General features: G+C 35.7%; 1 protein-coding gene across 2 annotated transcripts in view; it reads right to left on the reverse strand.

Annotated features, from left to right (window-relative positions):
• The window catches only part of CAMKMT (calmodulin-lysine N-methyltransferase), a 228,963-nt gene that overhangs the window by 197,063 nt on the left and 18,203 nt on the right, over positions 1 to 13,697 (reverse strand). For both annotated transcript variants that reach the window (XM_068939656.1, XM_068939657.1), the window contains exon 3: positions 13,602 to 13,666. In XM_068939656.1, the coding sequence (XP_068795757.1) occupies positions 13,602 to 13,666 (65 nt within the window). The remainder of the gene's footprint in view (positions 1 to 13,601; positions 13,667 to 13,697) is intronic.

Here is a 13,697-nt window from a genome sequence, read left to right on the forward strand (position 1 = left end):
AGCGGGCCTACCCAGTCTTTAGCCTGAAAACTGTATGCAGGCAATCTGAAGAGTTCATTGCCTGCTTTTCAGCATCTCACTCTCTTCGAAAGATACTCAGCTGATTACCCCTTGCAGAACAATCCCTCAAACCCGCAGTCCTTGCTGACCCTATGTCTTAATGACATAATGTTGTTGTTCCTGGGGAAAAACAGAAGTCAGAGGCAGACAGCTCTTTAGATGAGGCCTTGAGGCACAAAAAAAGGAAAGATATCCACTAGTTTTCAGTGCCCAAAACATTCAAAACACCTAGAATTTCATTTCTGGACCATCTTCTATTACTGCTTTAATTGCTGAAATCACAGTTTCAGCCGTGATCAACTTCTGCAGTTGAGATCCTAGGCTCTCAGAAAAATATAACGTACTAGCTCACCATCACAAAGAATACTGCGGTAGAATCAGAAAGAGAATCTGCCCTCTAATCAGCGAAGAATTCCAGTAACTGTGAAGCCTCCATTTACATAGGCAGCCCTAAAATAATCGTGTATTTTGTAGAGCCAAGGACTCAAAGTTAACATTCTTTTTAATATATTTTTGTGAGTAATTTCTGAGTTTAAAAAAAAAAAAAAAAAAACAGAAATTCCATCATCTGTAATGCCAACGCCTACACAAGTCACTAGCAGGACTGCAGCTTTGGAGTTGCACTTAAGACCTTTGATGCTTGAGGTAATAGAGTACATGAAAGTGGTAAAGTGTTATTACAGTCTGCAGAGCGCAACAGTTAAAAAGGATGAAAATGTATTTCACCTGTGAGTTCACAGGCAGCGGATGAACAGAGAGATCCCTGGAAATGTGGTTTTATTGCTGGCCCTGTGGGAAACTTTCCGGTGCACCCAGCATTTCTTCCCAGCCCTCTTCAACCTGAGCTAGCAGAGCCTCCTTCTCACCTTCAACTCTTTGTCTCCAGTTATTCTTACCACACAAACCTATGTTTATTCATTGTGATTTCATCCTTCCTGGTCAAGCTGGTCTCCTTCTCTTGGGAAACTCTCTTCAAATCTGTCTTTACTTCTTTACTACCACTACCTGTGTAATCCTTCTCCCTCACATGCTCCTTGTTTGATGGCTTCCTCCTGACTATGCTTACTGTCTGTCCTGCTCCCCTCTTTAATCATCTGATCTTAGCTTAGAAAACAAGACAGATCCTTCCCCAGTATTTAGGCTATTAAGTCATTTGGTAGGAGAAAAAAAAAAAAAAAGGAGTGATTTAAAGATAAGTGCAAACATCTTAGCAGTATGTGCCACAGTACTGCAGATTGCTAAATATTTAATATGAAAGAGGCAAAATTTATTAAGCGTTAACTATATTACCTAAGAGATATTCTTAGCAAATCCTAATGACACAATCATTTCTAAGTATCCTTTTTTGGAATTTTTCTCTTGGAATATCAAGTATTATTCGCTGTGTTATTATACACTCTCCAACATTTCATTTCTCAATTTAAAAAAAGAGGAGGAAGAGTAAAATTTCCTAATTTCTATGCCAGGTTTCAATTATCACGTTCCTTATTATTCAGCACTGAAAACATTTCAGTAGTTATCAGATTCTCACCTCATTCAGATAAAGTTTTTTTTCTTGGACTTTATCAATTTTAAAGAGAAGGCAGTGTTTTTTATTCATTTGACAAGCCCTGCCAAAGACAATGAGATTCTCTGCATTACTAACGCAAGTCAAATTTGACTTGTAATAAAAACAATTGAAAAAATATGACAGTAATTCAAAAGCTGACAATGCTTTCAAACATTTGGGGAAAGATGGCACATTGCAGTTCTAGTTTCATCATCTTACAATATTTATATCATCACTAAGATCTTGTTTCAGACAGGGTCAGAGTACTAAACTGCCAGTTGAAAGAAATCTTCAACAATCTTCTACTAAAAAAAACCTCTTAAAAATCTTGATTTTCTTCTACCACCTTCTTAAAAAAAAGTATAACCCTCATCGCTTAGACTGATTTACTTAAAACCACAGAACAATCTCTTCTGAGCAATATACGCATATTTCTCATTTTGCTTATGGAATCAGAAACATTTTGCAATTATACATCAAATTGCCATTTGTAAATGCTCAGGTGTATAAAAGGACATCAAAGGACAAAATTGGGCTCATCATTTTGATGATTCTGCCTGTTCCTTTCTGACAGTTCACACTGAACTATTACACTTGTACAGAGCTCTTCAAATAACAGACATAATAGACAATTTTGTTTATCCACAAAAAGAAAGCAAAGAAATCACACAAACAAAAGGAAATATTCTTTACTTTGGGAATGTCAAATAAAATAATAAATAAATCTACAATACCTCCAATTGCCACAATTTCAAAATGAGAACAAAGGCACAGTAAAAATAAGGGCCTTCTGTACAAACTGTTTGGTCATGTCACATTTCATTATGAAAACAGTCCATGGAAATATGTTTAGCCTGGCAGAATTTGTACTAAAATCATGATTTGTAAAATGACTTAAGATCGTACATAACAATTTTAGGCATGTGAAGAGGTAAACTTAGTCAAACTAGGTATGTACCTGCAGTGAATTTCAGCCCATACCATCAAGTGCCGCCTTAACTGAGAGAGGATACAATTTTATTGGCACAGCATCTGAGGTTAGTTTCAGTAATGGCCAAGTCTCTCTTCTGGCACAGCTCTAAGTGTCTTACTTTAGAGGGGTGGTATTTAAAATGAGCAGGTGCTCCTGAAATTGAAGTACTGCACAATGTAATTAACAGCATAAGATAAAACTACATATGGATCAGAAGTCAGGTCTACTAATGGCCTTCAGCATGCCAGCACTGTAAGTTTTCTTTGTAGTGTCTCTCATTTCTATCCTCCAAACAGCCTTGGAACAAATCCACAGGGTTATGTGCACGGACAAAGAGATTTCCTACCTGTAAAATGGATCTAATAGTTATCTATGTCACAGAGTAATATATGCAGATTAGTTAATATGAAAAAAATTGCTCTTGGGGGCATAGTACAATATGTATTCCTCTTCTGAGGTGACATAAAACACATATTTAAACAATACAACAAAACACTGCCTTAAAATATTGCAATTGGTATAAATCTGAAGGGAAATTTAAACATTAAAATGAGAAATTATCCAGTATAATGAAAACCACATTCAGCCAGTACTAGCTCAGTCTGAAATAAAGTAAATTTAATTCACAGGACAGCTCATAGTTTGACAATAAAATATCAATGGACAAGGACTTAAGTGTTAAAAGTAACAACAGACTCACAACATTTTATGTCTAGTGTGCATGATGAATCTGACTTGCAGACTTCCATTCTCAAGTGCTAGCAGCACATACATATTTGGGTACTCCTAAATTAAAAATAAAAAACAAACTTGCATTATTTTGGAGTCCCCTCACGTTTATGGAATGTTGGGAGATGGGTAATGTAACGTATTAGCTCTTTGGAGGTTCAAACTCTGTCCTAGGAAGTAATTTACAATCACATTCTAATTTTTACCAGACTACTGAACATGTCACTAAACAGCTATACATCTCAGTGTAGCTGGAGTCCTTCTTCATGGCTGGAATACACAATACCGAAGAGCTATAGAGATAAAACTGCGCAAAGAAGCTTAGATAGGATAAGTCTGTACTACCAGTGATTAAAATAATGCTTTCAGGAAGTGAATGAAATCATAAGCAAGGAAATCTTCCGGTGACTTTTAATGCAAAATAATAAATTCTCTAATTAAATACACTGATTCATTCAATTCATTCCCTCTCTCATCTTCACAAAAATTAAAAACTTGAAATAGAATCATATTTTTCATTCTTTTGTTGCACAGTCCACGATAAAGTATAACAACAAAAAATAATTACAGATTTTATTTAAATAACCATTTACCAGAGCAACAACAAGCTAATAGGCTTGCAGATATGGCAGAAGCAGGAGATGTCTTATATCATGACTTTAGAAATACTTCTGACAATTTCCTGTGAAATATAGTTTAAATATAATTGTGTTAATACAGGTGCAAAGCTGGTCCAGAAAATTGACTCCAGAGAATAATTCTCAAAGATTTACTGTAAAAGTGGCCGATTTTATCAAGTGGGGTTTCCACAAAAGTGTATGCTAGGTCGTGTTCTGTTCAGTGTTTTCATTAATCACCTAGATGATGGAAGAAGTACGCTTATTAAATCAGCAGAATTTGGACTTAGGAAGTCCAGCAGCTGAAAGATAGGCTTCAAATATCTAAAGTACTGATCTGTAAAACCTCTGAAAACACAGGATGAAGTTCAGCAAGGACGAGTACCAGGTATTATACTTGGGTAAGAACAATCAGCTACATAAATACACAATAGGGAATAACTGATCTCTTCTGAAGAGGATCAGCATCTTAGAGTAGGTCAAAAGCTCAACATGAGTCAACAAAGTCATGCTGCTGTAAAAGAGGGAAACACAATATTGGGATTACAGGCTGTAAAACACTCAAAATCACCTGCTTTACTCAGCATTACGAAGGTCTCAGCTGGACTATTGTGCCCAGTTTTGACAAACAGTCTTCAGGAAAGATACAGACCAAATGGAAAGAGCCTAAAGAAATGTCTAGAAAAAATACAGACAATTTAAGAAAGAATGAAGGAATTTGGATTGCTTAATGTAGGGAAGTCAAGATGCAGGCAATGGCATGTGATGACTTCAAGTCATCAAAGCTATTACAAAAGAAAATTTCATAAACAACTGTCTTTACTCAGAGCCAATTAGCCAAATAATAACAAGCCTAAGCTGTAGCAAAAAAAGATTTACATTAGATATTAGGAGCTACTTTCTACCAGTAAGAAGAGTACCTCCATCGCTAGAACCCTTACATTCTGAATTTTTATTTTATGGGCTAGTCAGTCAAGTCTTTATTAAAAAGCATAAGGCTGAGCCTCCAAAAATTAATACAAAAACGCAGATGTACACATACTCCTCAGACATTTTCCATTTACCTAACCACTTGTATCAGAGGCTCTTCTAATCCACCAGGTTTGCCAAAAAATAAGTTTTTTAGATTTCTAAAATAACGTGTCTATGTCTTTACAAGTTACTGAAATTGTTTTTTAAACCTTCAAAACTGTGGAGTTTTATTTAACTGAACTTAGACTCAGTAAGAGATTTAATCTGTTGAGCTAAGTACATGAGTAATAGTTATCAGATGGGTTTTCATCTGATTATTCCTATATAGATTCATTTTCACCATACTTTCCAGTCAGAACTATCATCAGACAAATTTCAAATGGATATGTTATTCAGCAAGGACTTCAGAGTCTCATTTCCAGAAACTTTTTACTCAAAACAGTTCTGTTTGAATCCAAATATGAGAATTCACGCTGAATTAGGCTGAAACTTTTCACTTCAGTGTTTTCAAAACAAGACATTTCATTACATTTAAAATCATTTTCAAATGGTTGAAACGGATGGAGTGCAACTTTTAACAAGTTAACTAAAAAGCCTTGAAAATAAAACAAAATAAGGTGCAAGTTATTCACACCATTCTAGTTACATTTGTGTGGAAAAAACAAAGAATAGGGACTGTCCTTGCTACATCTATACTGAAGCCACCGACATGACTATATTATAACACAGAAAAACGTCCAGTTCGACTTGCAAGTAAAGATCCCATCAGCAGCTTTGGGTGGTGTTCAGCAGAAGGTAGCCAGCTAAGGATGTGCTCTAAGCATAGCATTTTTTCACCTGATGTCTATATTTTTATGACAAGTAGCACTGAAAGCACAGCTAGATGATAAGTAAAAGGAATGGTAAAAATAAAAAGAACAAAACCCCCAAAAGACAGAAAGTATTATAGATGCATATTAAACTTGATTTTCAAAAGAACCTCTGAAAGCTATATAAATTAAACACCCTCCAATTATAATCTAGTTTACATCACTCTCTCAGAATTACTTACCCAGGCAATATCCAGATTAATCAACATTCTCCTTTACAAGAGTTTCTGAGACCCAGACTATTTTGGTTAGGTTCTCCTTCTGCTCAACAAAGAGCAAACATCATATTTGCAAGATTTCCTTTCCGGAAAGCCAAAAAAGAAAGTACTAGGAAGAAAGTTGTATAACAACACTAATGGAAATCACATGTAAATCCTACCCAAATATTGCACATCAGTCTAAATGAGGCAAACTAATTTGCAACTATTTATTTTAATTACACTCAAATTTGAAATATTTTAAGAGGAAACTCTACAATGCATTAGAAGATTAAGTTTAATTAATAACATAGGACATCTGAAGAGATGCTTACCATTGTTATCCAACCCTATCTCAATTAAAAAGATGATTAAGATACGTTATCTCATATTAAAGTAAAACCCATTCCTGAAATTAATTAAAATAATTCATATTCTTCTCCTTCTACCAATCGAATTAAAGATGTTATACCCTATCTTAAAATTCTTTTAATTAATTTAAATTGAAAGATCCAACTCTAATGATAATTTATTTAGAATACACAGAATACTTTCAAAATACTTCAGATTATAGAAGGTCAACAACAGTGAGCAAGGTCAGACTACCAAACCAGCGTACTTAGATCCATATTTATGTGAATAATTTTTATGAAGATTAAGACAACAGATCTAACGCAACATGCAGAACCTCAGCTAATACAAAGTCAGGGTGCCAAGGCATAGAACATTGCTTACAGATACAGAAAAGCAACTGTAATTGCTCTAACAGACTCACATATTCTTACTGAAAAGCTGACATTGGAATAGCCTAAACAGGTGAAACAATCATTACCAAAACTTCCAACTAACCAAGGAGAAAACAGGGTACTCAGAAGAGCGCAGCTGGGCTTCTTCACCTTCCACTTCTCTAAACTAGTGCCATGTTCAAGAGTATGGGCACTTCAAAGAGTGCCAAGAATGATTATGTTGGAATATATCACAGACAAAATTATTTTAGAGGGAAAAAGACGTTTGATGACAGTTCTGGTTATTCTTTTCACAAATAAACTCTTTTGTTTATCAGGAGCCTAAGTAGTGGATAAATCACTGGTATTCCAGTAGAGAACGGTTTCATAAAAATAATTGTGGTAGCAAGAATAATTAAAGAGTTACCTCCCTCCCTCCACATACTTATTTTCTGCTCCTCTCCACAAGCTATATTGCTGGTTATGTCAATGAGAGTGCTTGGGATGATGCTGTAAGCTGAGCCACTGAAGTGAATTGGATGGGGAAGGGAGGGAGGAAAGAGCTGGGTTTTTTTTAACCCCGATCATGAAATGTTTTATTTAAAAGAAAGCTGCACAGTGAATAGGAAATTGTAGGTATCATAAATACGATATTTCATTCAAAACGACACGTACTGTTGCTATCTAAGCCCTTTTCCAGTCAATTTATTTTTCCTTGAAGACTTTTTCAAGAGGGTGTGAGATTCTGACGCAGTAAACAACATCAAACTGCCACGCAGACAGAATGAGAGAAGACTCCGAACACAGCGAACGGCAGTTTCTTGAGGTGAGAATACCTAGTGAGGCATGGAAAGGCAGGAAGCCTATCCAAGTAGTATGCTTTTCACCACAGGAACAAGAAGTTTCCTCTAAAAAAACGAAAAAGAAAAACCAAAAAGAGGAGTAGGAGAAATTTCCAGAGCAGCACCTGAAAAAAAAAATGCATTTTACTCCCTCGTTGCTTCTGAGCAACGTCACATGAAATGCAGGAGCACTGTTCACCTCTGCTGCTGACAAAGGATGTCATTCTATGCTTTTCCCTAGGTAGCTTGATGGCATCTCTTTCCAGGCGTGATAAATCAGTAGCTGCCACAATCCCTCCATAGAGGAGCTCAGATGTCTTTGAGTTACCCAGTGAGACCTAGGAAGAAACAAGTAGGTCTCTGAACACAGCATCACATACTGCTGCTGGCAAAGACAACATACACCCTACTTCTAGTTATTTGAGAGGAAGCAGGAAAGGAGGAAGAGTTCTCTGCTTTAAGGTAGATTTTTTTCTTTTATGGATTTCTAAATAAAATGGGAGCTTTGAGAAGAAGTAGTTACACTTTTACCAGTTTTAAATCAGAATAGTTTTAAAATGAATACCATCTGAAAAAAAGAGATGAAGAACATGAAAAATTAAAAGAGAAAATTCATTCAATATCGTTCCTCAATATTTGATTCCAAAAAAAGATGCTGACTTAACAAGAAAAAGGATTTTTCCTCAATTTTATTATAATGAAAAATATGACATGGAGGGGCAAAGCAAGAACATTCTCTAATTTATCTAGCTCATTTATGTGAAAAGCACATTTATAAAAACAAATTCTTCTGAGATAAAACTTATGTTTAGAAATTCCCATTTCTCAAAAAAAAAAAAAAAAAAAACAAACCCTCATGCTCAAACAAATAGTTCAAAAATAAAAAAAGATGATGAGTGTTTTTAAATAACCTCTTTCCAGACACTATGTTTTCAGGAAACCATGCAGCATTTTCTAGCCATAAAAATACTTTTTCTTCATCAAAAAAATAAAGCAAATATGTAATTCTATGTTTCTGGACTTCAACATCGATCACCTGTTTTTCCTATCCTTTCTGCTTTTCAACTCCCAGTGACAAAGTTTGGAAGACTTCATATTGTGTTTTCTTTAGCCCTTGCATTCATAGATGTAACAAGACAATATCATTCCTATTCAGGTCAGTTGCCTACGCAAATTATTCAATGCATCCTAGCAGACAAACAATTTGAAATGGCTATTGCTGAAAAAAAGAAAAAATCATTATTGAATTTTCATACCAAACATCAGTTAAAAACAAAGTAACCTGCTCATCATTAGAATCATAAGAATTCTGCTGAACTCCAAAGATAAACAGTAACGCTGTATTCTAAAACACACTGGTAGGAAGTTAATTTCCACTGCACTGTAAAAATCTAGGAACAGAATTTAAAGCTTTCCCATGTATCTACCCAGAACTGAGAGCTTAAGTCTTTGCAGAATCTACCTGTTAAGAGGAGAAACAGCTTTGGAGTATGTGCCTGGGTAGCTCTGTAACTGTAGCACCCTCTACTGCTTTTCTAGTTCCAAAACATGCAGTTTTACACTCAACTAAGTAGAAAATAAAATCAATGCATACTGAACATGTTGTTTCGAGTAAGAAAAGGGTTACATTATTAACTCATGCTATATGAAATTTACAAGAAAATGTTTTGCCATTCCACATAATACATTTACAACTTATGCTATAAAAGCAGCCTGAAATACATTGCTTAAGCTTCTGTGCTGAAGTCAGGTACATGTTAGATGAAAATCCCAAAACATTTTATACATCACTGCTTTAAAGCTCTGCTTTACACACACTGTAGCTTGCTTAGATTTGTGGCAATTAGTAAGGAGGATTATAATTTGGGCCTTGATCATTTCACTTACATATACAGATAATCTGAAATGATTACTGTAGGGATACAAATACATAAGCATTTCAGTCATAACTGCTTTCTCCCACTAGTGAAAAGCAGAAGGTAACATTCACAAAAGATCATTTTTGCAGAACTTCCCCCAGTTTTGGACAGCCTCTTGCAGAGGAGATTGTCTTCTGCAAGGACAGACATACTGTGTGGCTCCCTGAGCCTGCTGATGTTGTCCCACAGTGCCACTACCGAACCTTCTTCCTGGGCTCCATCAGATCTTTGAAAGGAACGACTTATGAGTAGAGATAGTCTCAGGATGTACCATCTTTTTAACAAATGGCATACTCTTGTCTAAAGTGAACGCAGCACTGATTCTTTCCTCCATCCTGGTCATCTTTTCACCGCCTCCCGATTACACATAGATGTAGCAACTGAAGGCCAGAGCACTCAGCATTGCATCCTTTTTGTGTAAAGTTCAGAGTTTTTAGAGTTTTCGTGTGCAAACTGCTCCCTCACAAAAGCTGAATAGAATACATATCCCAACACTTTCACACGGAAAGGGAAAACCAGTTCTGATGTGTGGTTTGAATTTTTCAAGTCATTGTAACAATCTTACAATGAAAATGCATCTTTCGACACATTTTTGGGAAAGACAGAATTTAAATGCAAGTACCAAGTTGGAACAAAACATTGTACTGAGGCAATTTCCAGAGTTAACACTTGGGAGCCTTGGGACACACCATTTACTACTACAGCAGTTAATTCTATTTTTGCCCTGAAGTCCTACCGGTACAAAGCAACACTTTTATAGGCAGTCACAAGTACTCCTCAAAAGCTGCTTATTGATATTTTATATAATGCTGCCAGCTAGTGGCACATCTTGTACTGAGTTTACGTCTATTGGGAGTGTACAGAAAGTGGTATTAACTAGAATCTGCCCTACCGCGCATCTTTTGATGGTGTATGGTAACACGGCTGTTTAAATACTATATAAGAAAGATCAAAAAAGTGAAACACGAAAACAACAAAGAAACACTCTCTGAAAGAGCTTCTTTTAATACAAGGCAGTCAGGAATATTACTGGAAGAGCCAAAATCAAACATAAATCTTATTATTCAAAACCAATGATTGTGTTTAAAAATTATGTAATATGCAATGTTTCAATTTTTACAAAATCTTATCTATGCAACTGTTCAATACACACATATTTCATAATCTAATAATTTGCAGCAAAACATTAATCTTCCTGATAAATACCCAACGTGGCAGCCAAAACAAACACGTAGAACACTAAAATATTAAACTGTTTTCTGATAACTCAATCCAAGCCCTTTAAGAGAAGTTCAGTGCTCAGTGAATAATGACAATAGAGGGTGTCCTAAAAGAACACTAAAGTCTATAGCTATCCAATGGGCCTCCTCACAGAACATGCTCTTGTAGATGGGATTGATAATATGTCCACTATTTGCTAGCTCCGTTGCTATTAGGAAACAGAAGAAGAAATAATCTAATATTAAATGCTAAAAGATCATTTTATAATTGTTTTTAGGATAGACTATCAATTGATAAAACAGAGTTCTTGGAGAACAGCATAGGGATTACAAAACATCTAGCTAATTTGAGAAATTATATTATAATTGAAATTTTAGAAATTACATTAGAAATTAGAATTAGAACTCAGGGCTAAAAGCAGGCAGGATTGCAAGCTCTCATTTCAACAATAGCTTAGCACAGGCCAAAGAAAGAGCAAATTCAGACCAAGGGATCATGCAGTGCACACAAATCCACTCAGGCTTGATCCAAATACAGCAGCTCAGAATACATATAGTTGGGGTCTTCACTATGATGGTGTGACACATAGTTCTGGCCTGAACACTAGGGACCTTTACTCCATAAAGGTGGTAGCAAAAAGTATGACTATTACACCCCAAGCCAGTACTGCAATGCTATCAGAAGATAACTATTGTAAAGTCACCCTGTTAGAGAGGAAACGGCTCTCTTAGCTTAGTAAAATGGACATAGATCAGTAATATGCAAGTCAATATAGAACAGACACTTCAGGACACAGACTTTTAAAAATGAGAAAACACTGGATTTGAAAACACTTAGGGATCACTGTGTATTACCAGAATAGCACAAACCTTCAAAGCAATACTGAATCCAAAAGGACTAATGTGATTCTTTTCTGTATATATGGAGAAGCAGTAAGAAGAACTACAAATGCCATATTACTTTTGTATTAGCATTACTTTCTATGTTAGCAGCCCTGGTGCTGTGCCTATTATAATCTAAGACTAGTTCCACTACCTGCAATTAATAAAAAGGTAGCTGAAATATTGGAAAAGGTTAACAGAAGAGCCAACAGCATGTTTAACAGCTGGAAAGCACATCCCAATGAAAAGTTTAAGCCGAATAATTTATCTAAGTTGGCAAAGAAAATTGAATAGCTGGTCACAGCCTAAGTACTCACAGGAGAAATCCTGCTACCATGTTTAACAGAGAAAGGTACACTGCCTTGATCCAATATATGCAGGTTAATGTTAGAGTACTGTAGACATAAAAAATAGGATTTTGTCTGCCTTTCAAAATAAATAAATACATGGGTCATTACCTAAAAATCAATATAATAACTTTTTTTTTTTTCCTTTCTTCCCCTCCCCCCCAACTCTGAGGCTTGGATTTTTTTCCCCCTAATTTTCCCCTCCCACATTCAGAAAGGTTTATGGAGAATAAAGTAATGGTAATAAAAGTCCCTCTGGCTTCCTAGTCTGAGGAACTACCGCATCAAATCTTTTTAAATGCCTCCTGTAATTGAGGCAAAGTATTTTCTTCCAGATCCTAAAATGTCTAAAATCTAAATGTTTTCATCTTTCTGCTCTTGAGGAAGTATACTGTGCCTGATGTTAGCCATAATTATAAACATGAATTTTCTTTCTCAACCTTAATATCATTCATTTGAATACTTATATATCCCTTAGATATAACGTTTCACTCTGAAATCAAAGAACAAATTTTCCTGTTCGGCAACAGTTCAAGAATATATTTTGAAAGCTTTCTTTAATGAATTGATTTTTGTGGTAGTGAAATGCCAATGTTTATTGAAACATAGCTCTACATTACAAAGACTGGAGTTTGAGATGAAACTTTCATATTTCAGAACTGGTTTCATGCCACAGCTTTGATAGGGAGGAAGAGATACATGCACATTTCTTGTACATTTGGCAAACTTTCAGAGATCCCCACCTTCATTCTTTAAGTTTGGTTATTTGAAAACAAATCAACCAAACTGAGAAATACAGTAGGAATTATCAAACAAGAATTACATGTGTAACTATAAATGTGTGTCTATAAATGTAAATTATATAATAGTAATTACTCATTACAATTATTTCTGCTCGGCTTCTTCTCCACAACCTACCATAGTTCTATAATTAAAGTCCATTAACAGTGTAGAACACTTTCCTCATAACTGTACTGAACTAGAGCCTTACTGGGTCAGACATTGAAGGTCCACTGAAGATTCACCTTCTCTCAGGTTAATGAGGCTAGTAACCAATGCTTAGGTAAAAGAGCAAGACCAGGAAAAGCGCATCGTCCTACTGCCCTACTACTAGTTCTCCCACTATCCAGCACCTTCAAAGCTGTAAGTGATGGCTTTACATTTAACAGCCTCAATGAATTTTTCTTCCACGAATTTCTCCAGTTGTTTTCAGAACCCATGTGATCTTCTAGGATCCAAAATGTTCTGTAGCAAGAATTTCACAATTTGATGGTGTGCTTTCTTTTGTTCTTTTCTGGTTTGAGCCTGCCGTCTCCAAGCTAGAAGAAGTATCACTGTATGCTTCCCCTGTTCTTACACTGTTTCTCAGATGCGCACTGCTGGCCACTCTCTGAGACAAATCAGTGGGCTACACTAATTTTTTGTCCAACCCCATTCAGCTGCTCTGATGTTTCCACTACAGTTACAGAATCAAAAATAATTAACCTGCATTGGGAAGACTCACTGGTGTATTCACACACAGAACTGTGCTATATGAAACAGTGTTAACACATAAAACACCACCATAGGTAAATGTATATCCAATCACAGTACTGGTGTTTCTCAGATGAATGAAATGGGCACTGAAGGCTCCATATTGTATATTGACATAATCAGACTTCTATCAACATAGTACTGTAGTTAAATAAATGACCACTTACAGACATTCCCTGTGTTGTCAAAACTTGTAAGAACATCTTCAACATTTAAAATTCCATTATGAAATCTAGAAGACAAGAAAACAATAATTTTACCAC

Source organism: Struthio camelus, chromosome 3 (assembly GCF_040807025.1).
Source record: "Struthio camelus isolate bStrCam1 chromosome 3, bStrCam1.hap1, whole genome shotgun sequence".
Lineage (NCBI taxonomy): Eukaryota > Metazoa > Chordata > Aves > Struthioniformes > Struthionidae > Struthio > Struthio camelus.